The sequence below is a fragment of the Carassius carassius genome, chromosome 31 (assembly GCF_963082965.1).
Source record: "Carassius carassius chromosome 31, fCarCar2.1, whole genome shotgun sequence".
In the NCBI taxonomy this organism is placed as follows: Eukaryota; Metazoa; Chordata; class Actinopteri; order Cypriniformes; family Cyprinidae; genus Carassius; species Carassius carassius.
In genome coordinates this window covers 17,021,340-17,042,103 of record NC_081785.1, presented here as the reverse complement: position 1 = coordinate 17,042,103, position 20,764 = coordinate 17,021,340, and the positions used below count along the sequence as shown (strand labels likewise).

Genomic DNA, 20,764 nt, shown 5'->3' with positions numbered 1-20,764 from the left:
TAAAAACATAAAAAAATTTACCTTTTTCCAACAGTGATAATTAAAAGAACAATTATTAATAATTGAACATGAATAACAACTGATAGTAACTAAGCAACAAATGCAGCTTTTCCATAATAGGAAACATTTTTTTTTTTTTTTAGATATTTTTAATATAAATATATATTTTTTGTATTTATGCATTTTATAAATACATAAACATTACAGTTTGTGTTTTAAAATATTATTATTTATTTTTTTATTTTAGTTTTATTCATTATTTTCATTTAGATTTTTATGCAGTCTGTTTTTTGCACCCTTTTGCACCCTACTAATTTTATAATAATTTAGACATTTTTAATTACAAAGCCAAAACAAACCCCAAGTTATACGTGAACACTTGAACCAAATGAGTAGTAGTGGATGTTTAGTAAATGTGGACAGCAATTATAAACAAAGAACATGTGAGTGTGGGTGAACCGGAAAATATAATGACTGCTAGGTGGAAAACCTGATGTCATAACCAGTTTTTTTTTTTTTTTTGCAGTCCTCATAAAGGAAATGCTTTTTGAGTGAGTTAAACAATGCTACTTTCAGTGGACACTGAGAGACAATGAGGAGCACTCATAAAACTTTAGATTTAACTCAACTCAACTTCATTGTATGCTCAGGACTTTTGCATTCCCTATTGCATTATCAGTTGTCTTATGGAGTTTTTTGAAAACCTTCATGGACAGGAGCTCATGTTTCTCAGACATGCAGAGTGGAGAGTTTGTTTAGAGTGTAGCTCTGCTGAGTTTTATTTTTTTATTTTTTTTTACAATGTTTTCTTAAATTGTATTGCTCTGACTCTCTGAAATGGTCTGTGTTGCTCTTATAGAGGGATGTGATCCAGAAAGTGTGTACATGTGCTCTGGCACTAATGGTTTATTTGGTGATCTACACCATCTGCCCTACGGACCGTGTCATCGACGACACCTTCATGGCCTCTAACCCTTTCTACATCCAGGTCTTGTACCTCTACATCTCCATGTTGGCTTTACGCCCCAAATACTACTTTGTATGGACGTTAGGTGAGTAGAATAGATGGGCAATGTGCTCTTCTGGTATTAAATTATTCACACACACACACACACACACACACATATATATATATATATATATATATATATATATATATATATATATATATATACATATATATGGTTTACACAACAGAGCACACTGAAATAAACTTTTTTTGAAATTATTGAAGAATAATTTAATTCCTAACACATTACATAATTAAAATACCATTACATATTTGCATAAAATTTGATAAAAATGCATAATAACCATTTTATTACAACACTCCATAAAACACTCAGTGTACTGCCCTCTAGTGTTCATAAAAGGCATTTTCTCTGACTTGTTGCCCTGTTTCCAGTTTCCCTGCTAGTTAGGTGGTGTTTTTATTGTAATAGTGAATCAGGTAATGCCCCAGTTATTTTGTGATGTTTTTTTTTACTAGATTCTTTCACTCTTTCACAGCCGATGCCATCAACAATGCGGCTGGTTTTGGGTTTAATGGCTATAATGCAGATGGCACCCCAAAATGGGACAGAATATCAAATTTAAGAATACTTGATATTGAGGTAAGACAAAGGCAAAATATGCTGCATCCACAAGTTTGTCTTCTCACTCGATCTGAACCCTAATAGATCATCTTTTTCTTGATGTCCGAATTAGTTTGCCACCAGTTTCAAGATGTTCTTGGATAACTGGAACATACAGACAGCACTTTGGTTGAAAAGGTGAATGCTCCAAAACAGAATAATCTTGACTGAGCGTGTGTGTACTTCTTGTAATCTCTGAAACAATGTGAGGTTTGTTGCTGTTCTCTGCAGAGTGTGTTATGAGCGCTGCCCGTACAATCCGACTGCGGCCACATTCCTCCTCTCGGCCATCTGGCATGGAGTTTACCCAGGCTATTACCTGACCTTCATCACAGGCATTGTTGTAACAATGGCAGCACGGGCAGTGAGTATTATTTACATAAGATCGGCTGTCAAAACAAGATTTAATTCAGATTTATATCAAAAAGCACCTGAATAAATTTATCTCTATCTAGAATCTATTGGGAGCAGAAATACATTTACGTTAGAATGAATTGGGCATTGGTTTTCTCTGATAATAAATGAGAGGCATGTAGGGATCCAAAAAAGACTGTGCTCAGTCAAGGTTATTATTCATCTAGTCATGTACTGCATAGCACCACGGTTTCTCTGTCACATGGTAATGATCAAGCCTCTCCAACTAAAGAAAAAAGTAGGTTACTTAGTTGCAGTAGTCCTTCTTAAAGTGCTACTCCCAATATAAACTATTCAGCCCACGGCATTGTCTGCACTATACAGTGTTGCTTCCAGAGCTGTTTTCACTTTTTCAAACCCAAGTAAGAATATCTAAAATAAAATGACTGCGGTTACTGAATATTCATTTATTAATCAGAATTTGGATATTCTGAATATATACATGAACATGCCACGTGAACACTGTTATCTGTTATCTGTTACTGTTAAAAGTTTCATTATTTAAAAAGAAATTTCATCAAAGTGGACATCTCCTGTATTTCCAGAAGAAAAAGAAAATGCAGAAGATGCTAATTACATGCATACATAAACATATACATATAAATTATAGTCATGTATTAAGAATATGATTATTTATGTTGGAAATGTATAATTTGATATTTATTGAGCTTTCAAAGTTAGAAATGTTCCTCTTTTTCAGGTAAGAAACAATGTGCGGCAACATTTCCTGGGCTCGGCCTCGCTCAAGCTCACCTATGATGTGATCACGTGGTTCGGCACGCAGATGGCCGTTTGTTACACTGTTGTGCCATTTGTACTGCTTGCAGTGGGGCCTTCCCTGAAGTTTTATAGGTCAGTAATACATTTGCACCAGTATGTGAGCATTCCAGGGCAGGTCCTAATGTCTCTGACTCCAGCCACTACGGATTCACCTCCGCTGACTGACGATGAATACACATAACAAGCTCTCTCAAACTGTTTATGAGCGAGCTTCAGTAATAAAACCTTAATAAAGAAGTGAAACGCTTTAAAGAGCAGGTCAGAGAGTCATTGCAGACCCACCTGCACCACACAGCTGTTCCTGAGAGTTATTAGCAGAAGATGTGAAGCTGATTTTATCTCTGCTCGCCGCTTCATTCATTAGACTGCTTTGCAGGCCCGAGTCTGGTGACACTTTATGAGCTGGCAAAGGACCATTTATTTCACAGCTTCTGCTGAGATAAAAGAAATCTATGATGCTCATTTGTTAGAGTAGGGCTGATAAATGAGTCTGCCTGAGGAACACATAAAGCATTTTCAATTAAAGAGAGAGAATTAGGCAGTGGGAGCTCAGACCAGGATAGAGTGAATTATGTTCAGGTGAAGAGGACCTAAGTATACCTCGGTGAGAACAACACTGTGAGGAAAGATATGGAGTGATGTAGCTGACTGGATAAAGAACTGAGACCTGAGACCCCCTAAAACCTAGAACCTTAATATTGTGCTATAAAACAAATGTTATACTGAAAGTATAATCAATCCCATGCATAAGAGTTCCAACAAATGACAAAATCACAACTAAAGTTCCTGATGTGCTGTGTGTCATTTGCCCTCTTTAGCTCGTGGTACTGCTACATTCACCTGATCTGCTTGTTGCTGGTGCTGGTTCTTCCTGTGAAGTCCAGACGCATGAAACAACAGGAACAGCCGAGCAGCGAACAGAACTGTCTCTCCTCTCCAGACAACACCTGCAACCAGAAGCAGAAAGCCACATGAGGGCAGGAAGGGCTGCTCGACCCGCACACAGCACTGTGAGGAACTCTGATATCATTACTGAGAGACAAAGAGCAGCCGTTTCCTCCCTCAGATCCAACCACACTGACAGTGACTTTAACAAGGCATAAACTCCAGCAACAATACAGCGAAAAGACACGGTTAACCCTATAGTTGCCCTGTTGGAGATGGGTTTTAAACAGGAAATCTAAATAGGATCTTATGAAATTGGGGTGATTGATTATGTCAGTTTGTGTCAGTTATTCTGAAGTTGCCTTAAACCCTCCATATATTTAGGGCCTGAAGCCTCATATGGGGAACGTGTTACATAGGAACGGACCAGTCATTGTCGGCTCATAGATTCACTACATTAGTGCGGGAAGTCCAGCACTGGAATCGGCTTCTGCCATCGTCAGTTAAACAAAGTAACCTCTCTTTTAGTTCTTCTCAAAGGAAATGTGTGCGGTAAATGAAAGCCCAGTTGCATGTTGCCAAACGTATAGGCCTTAGGTTCCTATCTCCTGCCATTGCTTCATCTTTATTCTCATTTATTTCTGTGGTTATGTTCATATCTGCTGCTTTCTTTGTGTGTGTCTTGTTTTTGCTCTAATTTGAGTTGTGTTTGTTTTTAATTAAGGGCTTTAAGTTGGATTAAGGGTTATATTGATGCTATTTTTAATGGGTTGTAGGTTTCCTCAGGGCACACATGCTTCAGACCATTTTAGATGTTTCTCTACCATCTGTGTTTCTCTCACAACATAGAGTCCATCTGGAGAAAACAGAAGACAGTTCAATAATACCCAGTATCACAGCTTGTTTGTGTTTTTATTACAGATGTAAATGGTAAGTGCAATATCTGTATCGTTTCCATAGGTGCATGTTAAGTGAAAGGATCACATTAGTTTTGCAAACAGTGCTAATGCTCTCATCACATCAGCAATAGTCAGAATTGTGTAGAGGTTCAGTATTCAAGTACACTACCAGCTAAAAGTTTGGACAAAATCAGATTTATCTCTTTTGATCTTAAACCTGTTGAACTTAAGACAAATGCTTTAAATGAGGAAATATGAATATATAAGTTGTGCCAACATAGTAATTTTAAATAGTTTTTTTTGTTTTGTTTAGTTTTAGACTCTTTACTGGTAGTGTACTGTACATGCAGTATTCAGATGCATGCAGTTTCAAATGTATTTAATTTTTTTTTTCTATAAATACATCAAAACTCTTAGGCCCTAAAGAAACCTGCAAGTTGTGTGATTTCCTATAAGATATTTGGTTGCACTTTATTTTACAGTAAGTGCACTTACATGTACTTACAGTGTACTTACCTAAGAAAGTACTGGTAATAAAAGGTAACTAAATGGGATAGGGTTAGGTTTAGGGGTAGGTTCAGGGTTATTACCTAGTTATTGTAATAACATTAATATGTTCATAGTATGTACATGAGAAACAGGACTGCAAAATAAAGTGCTACCAGATTTTTTTCTTGAACTTTGATCCTCTGAAAGGCGTCATAGAGCCTTGTTCATTTGATTCAGTCATCTGGAAAATCAGACCACATCATATTCCCCAAGAAACTACTTTTTGTTATGTGTAATTAAGTTGATGCAATTATTTTCTTCCAAACATTTTACCCCTCGGTTAAAGTGACTCTAGATGTTAGTTTTTTCATTTGGTAATGAAGGGCTGAAGGGACTATAGCATTTACCAAAGTGAGTCTCACTGAATTCTTGTTAACCAAGCATTTTCAATAACAAGAAAAGGTTATTCTTGGGCGTGAAGTAGAACAGCCTCCATTTGGAGAAAACGCTCTGAACAAGCCCGCTGGGATTTCGTAAGCACACTTCTCTAAAGTCTTATTGTATTTGGACTACGGAAATGTAAAACCATGATGAAATGAAATACTGGCCTGTACCAAAAGTTTTAGCAACTGCAAAACCAGTAGGATTAATAAGTCTACTTCTGCTGGTAACAGTCTAGGATATACCGTATAATTGGTCTTTTTGCCCTTTTGCCCGGTCTCTTTTTCTTAAAGGTTTAGCTTAAGGAAATTAATTGTTTAAATGGCCCAAAGGCAATATGTCCCTCAGTAACCAACTAGCACCTCAATGCAAAACAAAATGTCCAAAGTGCCAAATCACATGAGGTGCACAAAAGATCACTTTATTTGTACAGGTTTACAACAGGGTGAGAGGTTTGTACTCTAAAAACAAACAAACAAACAAACAAGTGATTTATATGGTCTTAAACTGACATTATTTTTACCTACTGAGATGTTGGGAGGAATCACTCCCTCCATATTTGCACTTTTGGTAGGAATGAGTCGGGGTAGTGCTATCGTAGAAAAACTGCCGAAGCAATGCAAGAAACCTCAGTGCTACTCAACAGTTAGAGTATGTGCTTAACAGAAGTTAAACGGATGAATTTGCCCAAATTGTTAAATTCATTGTAGCAACAAAGGAGAATCAGGATTGTGTTCCAGTGCTATAGGCATATTTTGTGAACAAGCTCCATCCATAGAAAGATGTTAAATGTGTGTTCATTGCTGTTTATGTGTAAACATCGTACCTTTCTTCAGATATTGTTCAGTTAAATGCAGAATAACATCATTTTGTGAAGGCACATTATCAGCCTTATTTATCTGTAAAAATTTCATTTGTCATTCATTTATTTTCATACCGTTTCCAACTTCTGCTTCTACAAAGAATGACCTAAAGCTGTGTCAAAGTGTGTTGACTACTGTAAGGTTTTTTTTTTTTTTTTACAGTACAATTGTTTTCCACTATCCACCACAGTTCTGTTGTTTGCCATTGTCTTGTTGGTCTTTAATGGCCATTCAAAATAAGTGATTGTGGCCCTTAGTAAAGAAGCAAACCCCCTTAACTTGTTGCTAAAGCTTTCCGGATATTGCACAGAATTGTTTAACTTTCCCATTGTAATTCCTACTGACTGGTTGTGATGTTGCATAACCTGGCAGTGTACAGCAAACCTAAAGATGTTAATGAAATGTAATATGTTTATGAAGAGATACAAGAAAAGTAATACCTAACATGTTAGTTACTTCAGTATAAATACATTTACCTATATCCATTATAAAACACAAGGTTGTGCAAATGCACTTGGATTGAGAACTGTCCAAAGGACAAACACTGTCTCTTCAATTTATTTTCTGTAATAATCATAAATTGAAATGTGATACTTATCCAGCATTTGAAATGTTTGATGAGTGACTGAGAGCTCTGAAGTGATTTTTCCCTTTGAATAAAGGATTTGATATTAAAGGGATCGTTAACCCAAAAATGAATAACCCCATGGTTTACTCACCCTCAAGGCATCCCAGATGTTTCTTCAAGACAAATGCAATTTGAGTTATATTTATGTATTTTAAAAATGTCCTGGCTCTTCCAAGCTTTATAATGGCAGTGAATGGTTGTTACTTTTTCGAATTTCGAATAAGTTACCAGAAGCCAGAGATTACCGTTTATAAAGCTTTAAATATGGATATTTTTTCTTACAAAAATGTATCGATTCGCTTCAAGAGGCCTTTATTTACCCCCGTAGCTGTGTTTTTTTTTTTATGATGGATGGATGCACTTTATTGGACTTCTTTTGGACCTTTAAAAAATAACACCCATTCACTGCCATTATAAACCTTGGAAGAACCAAGACATTTTTTTTTATATGACTCTGATTAGATTTGTCTGAAAGAAGAAAGTCATATACACCTAGGATGCCTTGACGGTGAGTAAATCATGGGGCAATTATCATTTTTGGGTGAACTATCTCTTTAAAAACTAATTCCACTTCTTGTATTTTTTGTCTCAAAACAAATAAACCATATTTTACTTCCTGGTATTCATCTGAGTGTTTTTGGATTTCATATGGATAAATCCTACAGTGGAATAGACAGATAGATGGACAGAGAGAGAGAGCAAAATCAATGTTTATATTTGAGAACCTTTAACTGTTCATGCTTTCTGTTGTTAAACAATAAATGAAGTCTAATGAGAAGCGGACAAATAAAACGTGTAGTAACTGCAGTCCGTCAAAACATGGGCGTAACCGTGTCCTTCAGTGGGCGTGGTTTGTGCACAGTGGGTGTTGTCATACCTAGTTAATGTTAATTTTGTCCACACCCCTGTTCACACAATATGACTGTTCTGTAACGCAGGACCGCCTCCAGACAAACCGGTTATGGCAAGAGTTATGTGAATTTTATCGGATTATTTTGGTCCTTGTTTTTCTCCGGGAGGGAGATGTAAGTTACAAATTACAATTACAATCATGTAACAAAAAGACACATGTTTTTTTTTTTTTTTTTTTTAAGACGTGAATTAATGTGAATGCATAATTTTCATGTAAGGCAAAGTAGGTTTTTAATTCTTTTTAACTGCAACATGTTCGCTTTGAAACACTGTTAATGTGTTATAAGAGAGAACCGTGGATGTACACAATTGAGCTGCAGCTGTCAGGACACATATACTAATAAGTTATAACTAAAGTAGCAGCGTTTGTTGCGGACGTGTATCCTGATGTCTGTTTGTAAACACGTGCACATGAATGGTGTCATTTAATTTTCCAATGCTGCTGTCAGTTACAGCTGCAGTTAGCTGTGTTATAATACTCTTTACACCTCTAAGACTGTTGGCAAATGCTTTTGAGCTGCTTTCAAATGTTATTTTTTACGGTGCTAGTATGAACATGTTTACCACTGTGCTGTTGTGCCACACTATGGAAACAGATCCTTACAGTGATTCCCAAACCAGATGGAACTGAACCCCAGGGAATCCAAGGGGTGCCTGCAAACATTTAGAATGTTAAGAAAGGAAAATAACAATGTGTGAATTTTTTAAGTGACTTTAAAATGATTATTAATAATGCTAAATGAAATCCTGTATGAGTTAAAAGTAACACATTTCTGTTTTGGTGTTGACAATATTAATCAATAAGACAAAAAAAAAAAAAAAGAAATTCACCCAATTGACAAAACAAATATTTATTTGTATATATGTATTGTATATACTTGTATATATGTGTATATTTTTATATATGTATATATTATTATTATTATTTACTTTTTGCATAATACTAGTTCAGTTTCTGACCATTTAGATTTTAAAACATTTAATCAAATTGCAAAGTAAACCTTACAATGATACCATACTTATTTTAGATCAGTTTCATTTAGTCTAGTCTTCTTTCAGTGACCATTATTTTCCCCTGATGTTACATCAGTTTATAACCGTTTACATTGTAAACCAATTTTCTATATATAGGCTACACTGACTGGCCACTTTATTAGGTACACATTTACATTTAATCATTTAGCAGACGCTTTTATCCAAAGCAACTTACAAATGAGAACAATAGAAGCAATCAGACCAACAAGAGAACAACAACAGTGCAATGACAAGTGCAATGACAAGTCTCAGTTAGTCTAGCACAGAACACGTAGCCAGGTTTTTTTGTGTGTTTTTTTTTTTTTTTTCAAGAATAGGATAGACAAGAAAAGGTAATTGCTAGTATTAGATGGTTAAGTGCTGGCTAAAAAGATGAGTCTTTAGATGTTTTTTTGAAAATGAGTAAAGATTCAGCTGTACACCTTGCTAGTACCAGGCTGGACCCCCTTTTGCCTTCAGAACTGCCTTATTTGTGGCATAGATTCAACAATGTGTTGGAAACATTCCTCAGAGATATTGGTACATATTGACATGATAGCATTAGCATCACGTAGTTGCTGCAGATCTGTCGGCTGCACATCCATGATGAGAATCTCCCGTTCCACCACATCCCAAAGCTGCTCTATTAGATTGAGATCTGGTGACAGTGGAGGCTGTTTGAGTAAAGTGAACTCATTGTCATGTTCAAGAAACCAGTCTGAGATGATCTGAGCTTTGTAGCATGGTGCATTATCCTGCTGGAAGTAGCCATCATGTAGTCATAAAGGGATGGACATGGTCATGTACATGGTCAAGCAATCATTTAAGTGATGCCCAATTGGTACTAAGGGGCCCAAAGTGTGCCAAGAAAATATCCCCCAAGCCATTACACCACCAGCAGGATGGATCCATGCTTTCATGTTCTTTACGTCAAATTCTGACCCTACCATCTGAATGCTGCAGCAGAAATCAAGACTCATCAGACCAGGCAACATTTTTCAAGTCTTCTGTTGTCCAATTATGGTTGAGCCTGTGCGAATTGTAGTCTCCGTTTCCTGTTCTTAGCTGACAGGAGCGGCACCTGGAGTGGTCTTCTGCTGCTGTAGCCCATCTGCTTCAGGGTTCAACATGTTGTGTGTTCAGAGATGGCATTCTGCATACCTTGGTTGTAACAAGTGATTATTTGAGTTACTGTTGCCTTTCTATCATAGCTAACCAGCCTACCATTCTCCTCTGAAATCAACAAGGCATTTTTGTCCACACAACTGCTGGTCTGTATATTTTCTCTTTTTCGGACCATTCTCTGTAAACCCTAGAGATGGTTGTTTTTAGTGCAATTTTATTGATAAAAATGTGGTACTTAATTTCAGACGAACGGTGAGTCCATACACACACTCTGTCTTTCTAAAGAGTTGTTGGCTTTAAAACGGTTGAAGATCATATCTATTAGAAGAACTCCATTTATATATTACTTTATTTAGGGATTGGTGCTGTACTGTTTTCTTCACTCTGATGTGAAATCCAAATGTGCTTCCAGTCCAGTAACTTTTCACAGTCATTTATATTGAACTTTTATTTATTTGTTTGTTTAGTTAGTTAGTTATTATTACAATGATTAGCAATGTATTGTATGCTAATGACCGAAGAAGGCGTGTCTCATTAATATTAATCACTCGTGTGCTGGACACTTCAGGAGGCTTCAGTACGAACGTCAGAATTCATTAATATTCATGAGTGAAGCTCTGCCGTACTAGGATTCACAGCATGTGTGTGCATTGGGTGTCACTCTAAAAAGAGGTGAGGCCTTACACTTCCTCCTGCATTATTCATAAGTGCCTGGAGTGACAGGCAGAGCCCTGGCCGGCTTTTTTATACCCATTCTAAGTGACAGCGTGAGTGGAGTATCAACAGCACAAAGATAGAAAGGCTTTTGGAACCCAACTCACAGGGAACTCTGGCATAAGGTGAGTCAGCATATTCTCAGACTGTGTGTGAAGATTGATTTTGTTGTAAATTGACTTTTTTATGGATTGTATTTGGATTATCTGTTTTGAATGGGTTATCTTCTCTGGTCTTTGTGTGTTGTGTATTGGGGCTGGGAGAGGGGGTGAACCTTGTGCGGTCAATATTTGGCTGAGGGTCTTTCTGTGATTGGCTCTCTCCGTTGTGTGATCTCTCTGGAGGGCTGTTGGGATGCTTTCAAGGGTGTGTCAGCAGTTCAGAGATGAACAAAGACTGACTGAAGCGGATGTCTTGCATTACTGGATCTGTCACCTTTATCTCTGCTTTAAGATATTTAGGTTTGTGGATAGGACTTTTATCTGCTGTAACTGAGTGGATTTTTGGGAACTGAGGCCCTGTTGGTTGTTTTAACCTGTTATGATGCTTTGCATGTTGTCAGCTGGAAGTAGCTTTTGGTGACCGGCTTTCATCTTCATAGGGTTTTACCAGGTTGCTGAGTTGGCAAAATGGCTCTGGAAAAAAAGTATTTGCTTTCAGCCTTATTTACTTAGTTTGAAAGCTTAATTATAGTGTTTTCTGTGCATATTATAGTACAGCTTAGCAGTTAAATCTGTCTAAATGTCTGTACAATGGATTAAAATACTGTATATCAATGTATATCTTTGCTTTAAATAGCAGCAAATCAAACCTTGTTGAATTTATTTTACAGACAGAAGTGTGAAATTGAGGGCAACTCACTTCATACAAGTTGAATGTAAATATTGTAAAAATGGCTCAGAAAGGTAAAATGAGTTGTGAGAAAATGTCTTTCATCATTTAGTGTTTGTGTAGCTGTGTAACAGTTTATGCACTATAATGTTGTTTGTTTAACTTCCAATAAAGGGCCTGGCAAATGTAAAAAAAAAAAAAAATATATATATATATATATATATATATTATTTCTTTGGCTGATGCCATATGGTTTTATATTTAGTTTTTAATCCAGTGACATTCTTACAGTTTAAAGGGTTAGTTCATCGAAAAATCAAAATTATGTTATTAATGACTCACCCTCATGTCGTTCCAAACCCGTGAGACACAGTTTAAGATATTTTAGATTTAGTCCGAGAGCTCTCAGTCCCTCCATTGAAACTGTGTGTACGGTATACTGTCCATGTCCAGAAAGGTAAGAAAAACATCACCAAAGTAGTCCATGTGACATCATATTTTTTGAAGCATCAAAAATACATTTTGGTCCAAAAATAGCAAAAACTACGACTTTATTCATCATTGTCTTCTCTTCCGTGTCTGTTGTGAGAGAGTTCAAAACAAAGCAGTTTGTGATATCCTGTTCGCTAACGAATCATTTGATGTAACCGGATCTTTTTGATTCAGTTCACCAAATCGAACTGAATTGTTTTAAACAGTTCGCATCTCCAATACGTGTTAATCCACAAATGACTTAAGCTGTTGACTTTTTTAATGTGGCTGACACTCCCTCTGAGTTAAAACAAACCAATATCCCGGAGTAATGCATGCACTCAAACAGTACACTGACTGAACTGCTGTGAAGAGAGAACTGAAGATGAACACCGAGCCAAGCCAGATTTTGTTTTGACTCTCTGATGTCACATGGACTACTTTGATGATGTTTTTCTTACCTTTTGGACATGGACAGTATACCGTACACACAGTTTCAATGGAGGGACTGAGAGCTCTTGGACTAAATCTAAAATATCTTAAACTGTGTTCCAAAGATAAACGGAGGTCTTACGGGTTTGGAACGACATGAGGGTGAGTTATTAATGACATAATTTAGATTTTTCGATGAACTAACCCTTTAAGTGTGACCAAACTCACACACACACACACACACACACACACACACACACACACACACACACACACACACACACACACACACACACACACTTTAAAATTTTCCTGTTGACCGTAAGTGACACTAAATCTCATCTCAATAGGGTTGCAAAAAGGTGAAAGATTTCCAGTAAATTTCGGAAATATTCAATACATTTTTGAAACTTTCCACGATTTTTGGGAACATTCCAAGGATTTTTGGAAAGTTTTCACCCCTTTGCAACCCTAATTTGCATTTATTGAATGTTTATATGATATGAAGGAAAACATTTCATCAGAATATTAACAGTTGCATTTCAAAAACATTAAAAGTTTTGAGGTTAAATTATGTAATTTTCTGTTAGAAGATTGGCTAGTAGTTATTTATGAATTTAGTTTTGTGTTGGCTGTTAAAAGTTTGTGTTGATTTTTTAATGGGGAATTTGTTTACTCCGTCATTAATTGTTATGGTAGAAAATGTCTTACTTTAAAGTGAAATATTAAAAGTTCAATCTTTGGGGTAAGATGACCTTCTCAAAATTAGTTAAATTGTGGAAATATTTGAGTTATTGAATTTAATGGGGCAGCTGTGGCCTAATGGTTAGAGAGCCGGACTTGTTACCAGAAGGTCACCGGTTTGAGTCTCGGTGCTGGCAGGAGTTGTAGGTGGGAGGGAGTGAATGATCTTCCACCCTCAATACCCATGGCTGAAGTGCCCTTGAGCAAGTAACTTCTCACTTCTCACTGCTGTGTGTGTGTGCACTTGGATGGGTTAAATGCAGAGCAATGTCACAAATTTCACTTTGAATATTATAAATAATGGTTTGTTAAATAATTCAATAAATAAGATGCAAATAGTTTCTTTTATCATTATTTGGAATCATACAGATGCATATCTTTGAATGGAATTTGGTTTTTCTCTCATCATTCAATTATTCAAGTAAATTGTCAAAATGTATGTTAAAAATATCTGATTTCATATTTTACATTAATAGCATCTTCCCCATGTTCTGCTACTTTTTGTGTGCATTCTTTAAACTAGCACATGATTCCTTATGAGCGTTTTTTCCCTCCTTCCAACAATTGATGATTGCTAGATAGCCCAGAATCTTCCATGCAAGTGTGCTTGTTGTGTTTAACGAATGGACTTGGACTACAGCATGCATTTCTGAGGCCAAAGTGAAGCCTTGTTAGTTTGCTCAAACAGTTTTCCCTTTTAAGGGCCATTAAAAAGATTGAACTAACAACTTAGTATAAAATGCTGTTTTTGTGTGTGGGGGGCAGCATAGTTCCTGTTTATTGCTCAGACAGCATTAGAGACTTTTAACTTCACATCATGAGGCTTTATCCTAATCGATATTGATAAGGTAGTTGCCTACTGTCTCTTTAGTTAGCATATGGTTCATCATTAACTCGAATGGTTTGTGCAATCCAGCAAGACTGTGCTTGTTACTCCACATCTGTAGTTTTGCTTCAGGAGGACAAGCCAAGATTTGTGATGGCTGAACAGAGGAGAATTTCATTCAATGATGTGTCTCTGCTGCTCTCTTCCACGTTCTCCAGTGGAGTTCTTAATACAACCATGGATGTGAGCAGCTCTCTGAAGATGAGCTCTCTGACCACCCAGAGTCTCTTCAGCTATGTGGAGGAGGAAAACCTTTCGGCCATCAAAGCTCATCTGGACAAGTACAGAGAGGTGGACACCAGAAGTGAAGTGAGTGTGCAGCAACCCTTGAATGCCACTTTCTACTTTTTTTTTTAAGCTTAAAGCATTATTCTGTGATGCATTTAGCTTTGAGTTCATTCACACTGCACATTGATTTGTTTTTTAAAACATCTGATCTTTAGGACTGGCTGTGTGTCATTTTTCAAGTGATTTGTTTGTTAAGGTGTAGCACTTTTTGTATCTAAAGTTGTTTCACCAAGGTGCTAAACTCACTCGTGTCAGACAGATATAAAACATTGGAGGCATTACTGTGCTCATTATAGTTCACGCAAGATATGTCCAAAACAGCTCACTTATTTGCTCATTCATCACACATTATGTAGTAAATGAATCAAATTAATTAAATTCAATATGAATGAATGACAATCAGTTAATTCAAACATAAGTAGACACTTTAGACTTTGTGTGCCTGAATGATTTTGGGGGGGAAATGTAATAGTTTGTAATGTAATAATATTCTGACCTATACTTATTACAAAATATAAAAGAAAAAGTGATCATAACTAATTTTAGTATGTTTTAAATGATTAAAAACATCTTGTTAACAAATGGGTAAAACATAGTGGTTTGAAGGACCATGGGAAAGATTGATAAAGTCATATTTAAAATGACAACTAATTAGAATTTTGGGGCTGCACTGTAATTTTTAAATAGTATTTTTTTTTAGAGTTGTCATCTATGTCATCTAATAATTCCTCTTCTTAATAACCGTGACAAGATTTTTTGGTACATGAACTATTGATATCAAAATTATATTTTAATGGGCATCTTTTGTAAATCATGGTAAAAAATTTATGATAGTAAAAAAAAAAAAAAAAGCTCAGAAAAAATAAACAAATAAACAAACAAGACACATTCTATTGTAAAAACAAACTTCAAAAACAAAAACAAAAATAATCTGTAAACCTTTATTGTTTAGATTTCTTTGACCCATATATAAAAACATTTTGGTCAAAAAATATATTGTGATTTATATATTAATATGACTATTAAAATTGTTATAATTATTATTATTATTATTATTATTATTATTAATAATAATAATAATAATATTAAAACATGGTTAAAATATGCTTATTATTATTATTATTTCAAATAAAATAAAAATTAACAAATCAAGAAATATAATACTGTTGGAATATAATTACTGTAAAATAAAGATTTTTTTTATCTTTATTTTAAAAAGTTTTTTAAAAAGTTAAAAACTATAGAACTAGAACTATAAAGTTTAAATTGTACATTTGAGGTGAAAATTTTCTTTTTCTATGTGGAAGAATTCCTGGTTATGTGTTATAGACACCTGTGAATGAAGGTTGCTAATAATTTATGAATAAGTGTAAGCAATTGAATTTATTTATTTAAATTTTTTTTGAGATACAGAGAGTGTGGGCTGTAAAATCAGTTGTCACGCCACTGCCATGCTGTCTGTGATGTTTATGCATTATGGTCAAACTGTGAAAACAGTGTATTTACTGTAAATATGTTTCTTGTTCATTTGTACACACTGAGGAATGAGTCTTTTGTAACTGACAGCATGCCACACATGCCGAGCATAAACATTAGATTGAAACTTACTCTGAATATTTCTTTTAAATGTGCTTCCCCATCACTGATATATACTAAGTCATTGTCTTCTGCTGTAGAACGGCCAGACGGCTCTGATGTTGGCCTCAGAGCAGGGCAGCCTAGAGATCGTGCAGGAGCTCATCCGAAGGGGAGCAAACGTCAACTTGGATGATATTGTAAGTACTTCTCAAGATATCCTAGGCTGAAAGGCAAAACATAAACCAGCAATATTTTTTGAAACAGAATGGTAGGATTTTAGCAAGCAGTGGTATTTATTATGTCTGTAGTCCGGGTTGGTATCCCTGTCTGCTTTGCTAGACTGTAGTTCTTCAGCCAGATGATTTCAAAGCTGTGGGTGGGATGAAGAATCAGAATAATTGGTACCCTGTACTGTCTTTTTGTAAATGACTAGATTTAGAGCTTTTCACACCAGCAGATACATAATATAGTGTATAACCTTTCTGGTGACAGTTGAAGAACCTTCACTATGACCACCTGGTATGACCAGCTGGTATGATCTGAAACTCCACAAACATCTTCTAAACACAAGATCTTTAGCTCTTCCTGGGATGATGATGATGATGATTCCCATGTAATTAAACAAGCGTTTTTCCCACTCGTCTCAGGATTGCTGGACAGCACTGATTTCAGCTGCTAAAGAGGGACGCACTGAAGTGGTAAAAGAACTCCTGGAGAACAATGCCAACGTGGAGCATCGCGAAATGGTAAGACACAGACATGAGCTGCCATACAGCAGGTAGTGACGCTTAAATCAGCAGTTGTTCTTGAATTTATCATTGTAGAAATGGTTGGAAAGTTCTTTTTTACCACCTTGAAAATTGTTTTAGGTTTTTAATTTTTAGTTTATGAGTCAATATCAAGACAATGAATCAATGAAACTTAAAAAATAAATTAATTAATTAATAAAATCCCAAATTAATTAATTTAATAAAAAAAGTGTTTACTTTTTAATTTGTTAATGTGAATTTAATCAAAACAGCAAATTAATTAATCATATATAAAAATACAAAATAACAAATATATATATATATATATATATATATATATATATATATATATATATATATATATATATATATATATATATATATATATATATATATATATACATGCATACATATATGTATATAACATTTTTATATTTAATATTTTACATAATATATTTGTGAAGTTCAGTTGACACATTTGATTTATCCAAATTAATTTGTGTATTACTATATTAACATTTATTTATTATATAATTTGTAAATGTGTAGCATTGTTTTTAAAATGATTATTCACATTTAATGTTAAATTCAAAGCCTTAGTCTTGAAACTATACATCCTCAACTGTCCCATCTTGAGTCATTTAATTCCTACCTTACTGGAACATGTGAAACATCATACTCTGTTTTTAAGATCAGCAGTTCTGTCTAGTTCCTGGATATATGGTGTCCTGCTGTAGTCATATATACTCTTATGATGGCTGTGATTTTTAAGTATCATAGGCTCATTTAAATATTGAAAATGGAATGTCTGTAAGTGTTTATGTGGCTCATAAATGCTGTCTGGGTAGAAGCTAAAGCTTATAATAACAAATAAGGAAGAAGAGAGCCAGCCGGTAGTTTGAGTCACTCCCTGACTCAGAGAAAATGTGTTTTTCCACATAGTCCTATGACCGTGAGATTACGCTCAAGGACCTTCACTTAGGAATATAATGACCTCTGTATATTTGTGTGCAGGGGGGCTGGAGCGCGCTCATGTGGGCCGCTTATAAGGGTTGTGTGGAGGTGGCACGTCTACTGCTGGAGAAGGGAACAAACCCGAACATCACCGGACAGGTCTGGAGAGCCTTTTCCTGTTCTATGTACTAAGTTCTAAGTGTTTATTGTACATTAAATACACTCAGAGAGGATGTCTCAGGTGTGGGTGTTAATGTGGCCCTTTATGACATTTCATCTCAAGATTTAAGTGTTTTTTTCTGCGGTGTGTAATTGATTTGTGTCTGTCCCAGTAGTACAGTGTTTACCCCATCATATGGGCAGCAGGAAGAGGCCATGCAGAGATCGTTCAGCTGCTGCTTCAGCATGGAGCCAAAGTCAACTGCTCTGACAAGGTGCCTTATCATTCCCATCTTAACCAATGCTGAGCTTTCACTAGATTCATAAACACTGATAGTGAACTAAAAAGCCTGAGTCAACCATTTCCACATGACACCAATAAATAATATATATTACTGTAAAAAAATGTTTGGGGTCAGCTAGATTTTTTTTTCTTCCCAGTAAGGACACATCATGTTAAAATTATTATTATAATTTTTTTTAAGTGCCTCCCAAGATTTATGTTTGAAATTAATCTTGTACTTTTGGACTTTCTATTCATTAAAGAATCCTGTAGATAAGACGTTTCCACAAAACCATTGAGAGCAGTACATTAAACTGTTTTCAACATTGATAATATTAAAAAATGTTTCTTGAGCATTAAATCAGCATATTAGTATGATTTCTGAAGGATCCGGTGACACAGAAGACTGGAGTAATAATGGTGAAAATTCAGCTTTGTCATCATAAGAAAAAAATAAAATTTTATATTTTGATCTAATAAATGCAGCCTTGGTGAACATTTATTTAAAAGACTTATTTCAAAAACATAAAAAACTTCTGAACAGTAGGGTAAACAATTGGAAAAAAATTCCAGGCAAATCTTACTAAAATCACTGTAACACATGGCATTTAAAGCATTATTAATTGCATAAAGACACAGCTTGCTTTTATAGGTTCTTATAATTTGAGTGAACAGGCATAATGCCAAGCAATGTAGGGCATTTGCTTATGCTCTGGCTGTTTATGGTTACTAAGCAAGGTCAAACAATGAGAAAGCAAAACAATCAAAGATCAGGATTCTTTGACCGGTTGCACTTTATTTTACCTGTATTTACAGCGTGCTTAACTAAGGACGTACTGGATAACATAAGGTAACTACATGTTTAGGGGTAGGTTCAGGGTTGGCACCTAGTTATAACCTGGTTTACAAGTACAGTAGTATGTACATGCGGAACAGGACTGTAAAATAAAGTGCTACCCTATGAACGAATAAGCAGTAAATTCATAATTAATTACATTAATACAGATTTTAGTCATTTCACTGCAGTTGTGCCTGTCGTTGTCAGTATGGCACCACTCCCCTGATCTGGGCAGGCAGGAAGGGCCATCATGACTGTGTGATGCATCTGCTGGAAAACGGCGCCAATGTGGACCAGGAGGGAGCGGTACACACTTTGTCTTGAACTACTGTACTTATTAGATTTTGAGTTTTCAAAGGCTTAAATGTGCTGATATAATAAAGTCATTAAAATGCAACACTAAAAAGACTGTGTTACAGAATAATGTCCCGATATGATCCGTCTCGTGTAGAACTCGATGACTGCGCTCATAGTGGCTGTGCGAGGTGGTTTCACTGAGGTGGTGAAGGAGCTGCTTAAGAGAAACCCTAACATGAATATGACTGATAAAGACGGCAACACTGCACTGATGATCGCTGCTATAGAGGGCTACACTGAGATTGTCCAGGACCTGCTGGACGCGGGAACCTATGTCAACATCCCTGACCGGGTCAGGCTTATCACACTGCTCATTTAATCTTGATTGTTAGTATTTAAGCAATCTTGAAAATCCCATTTATCTTGTGCGTGTTTTGTCTCAGAGTGGTGATACTGTGCTTATCGGAGCCGTCAGAGGAGGTCATGTGGAGATCGTCCGAGCTTTGCTCAATAAATATGCTGATATTGATGTCAAAGGCCAGGTAACTGCATCTCCTCCACCACACCACCAGCTCTCCATTTCAGTCTCCAATATCCATCAGCTCACTGTCCCGAATGCTAATCTATACAGAACAGCCTCTGTGTTTTGATGCCCTTTTCACCTCATATTAGAAACATATTATTAATCCCCTTGTGATTAAGAAAGTAGATGTCACTCTGACCCTGTGTTATTTAATTTTTTATTATAGGATGGTAAGACTGCCCTGTACTGGGCTGTGGAGAAAAGTAACGCAACTATGGTTCGAGACATTCTGCAGTGCAGCCCTGACACTGAAGCCTACACTAAGGTAAAGACCTAGTATAGGGGTAATAATTGTTTAGAGTAATGAAAGACGGTTTATGTACATGTTCTTTGTATTAATGTATCAGGATGGAGAGACTCCCCTTATTAAAGCCACCAAGATGAGAAACATGGACATTGTGGAGCTTCTTTTAGACAAAGGTGCCAAAGTGTCAGCAGTGGACAAGGTAAAGTCTGGAGTTAACTACGTTTACATGCACATCATTTTCATTAACATTTCTGTATTATTTTCTTAATATATTTTTAATAGGGATGTCTCGATCAGGTGCCCAATCTGATACAAGTTATTAAATATTGACTATCTATTGATACAGAATCCTGATCTGATAAGTTACTAAAATCAATAAATGTAAACAGGGTTGTACAGAGAGTAAAAGTAATACATGTAGTATGTGTAGGTGTATACATATATAAGATACACTCTCTCTGTGCATATATCTGTATACTGTATAAAGACATTGGTAGAATATGGGACTACTGATGTAAACCTCTTATATTTTACATACACAATAAGCAGAATAATTGCAACATATAGGTCAAAAAGTGGAGATACGGTTAAAAAGCATGAAGCCTGTGGCACATGACAGCCGACCT

The 20,764-nt window shown here is 35.8% G+C and overlaps 2 protein-coding genes across 6 annotated transcripts in view; both read left to right on the top strand.

Annotated features, from left to right (window-relative positions):
* LOC132111675 (lysophospholipid acyltransferase 2-like) overlaps positions 1 to 7,655 on the top strand; it is a 49,264-nt gene extending 41,609 nt beyond the window's left edge. The window contains exons 8-13 of the mRNA XM_059519210.1: positions 860 to 1,052; positions 1,510 to 1,613; positions 1,708 to 1,772; positions 1,866 to 1,998; positions 2,749 to 2,900; positions 3,647 to 7,655. Of these exons, the coding sequence (XP_059375193.1) occupies positions 860 to 1,052; positions 1,510 to 1,613; positions 1,708 to 1,772; positions 1,866 to 1,998; positions 2,749 to 2,900; positions 3,647 to 3,803 (804 nt within the window). The 3' untranslated portion in view covers positions 3,804 to 7,655. The remainder of the gene's footprint in view (positions 1 to 859; positions 1,053 to 1,509; positions 1,614 to 1,707; positions 1,773 to 1,865; positions 1,999 to 2,748; positions 2,901 to 3,646) is intronic.
* Positions 7,656 to 7,980: 325 nt separating this feature from the next.
* The window catches only part of LOC132111673 (kinase D-interacting substrate of 220 kDa B-like), a 47,602-nt gene continuing 34,818 nt past the window's right edge, over positions 7,981 to 20,764 (top strand). Inside the window, exons 1-11 of one of the 5 annotated variants that reach the window (XM_059519208.1) lie at positions 7,981 to 8,058; positions 14,321 to 14,471; positions 16,127 to 16,225; positions 16,676 to 16,774; positions 17,792 to 17,890; positions 18,067 to 18,165; positions 19,219 to 19,317; positions 19,463 to 19,660; positions 19,752 to 19,850; positions 20,058 to 20,156; positions 20,239 to 20,337. In XM_059519208.1, the coding sequence (XP_059375191.1) occupies positions 14,340 to 14,471; positions 16,127 to 16,225; positions 16,676 to 16,774; positions 17,792 to 17,890; positions 18,067 to 18,165; positions 19,219 to 19,317; positions 19,463 to 19,660; positions 19,752 to 19,850; positions 20,058 to 20,156; positions 20,239 to 20,337 (1,122 nt within the window). In that variant the 5' untranslated portion in view covers positions 7,981 to 8,058; positions 14,321 to 14,339. Of the gene's footprint in view, positions 8,059 to 10,740; positions 10,924 to 11,137; positions 11,260 to 14,198; positions 14,472 to 16,126; positions 16,226 to 16,675; positions 16,775 to 17,791; positions 17,891 to 18,066; positions 18,166 to 19,218; positions 19,318 to 19,462; positions 19,661 to 19,751; positions 19,851 to 20,057; positions 20,157 to 20,238; positions 20,338 to 20,764 lie in introns of those variants that run through there. The other 4 variants (XM_059519207.1, XM_059519204.1, XM_059519205.1 and 1 more) reach the window with 4 other exon arrangements.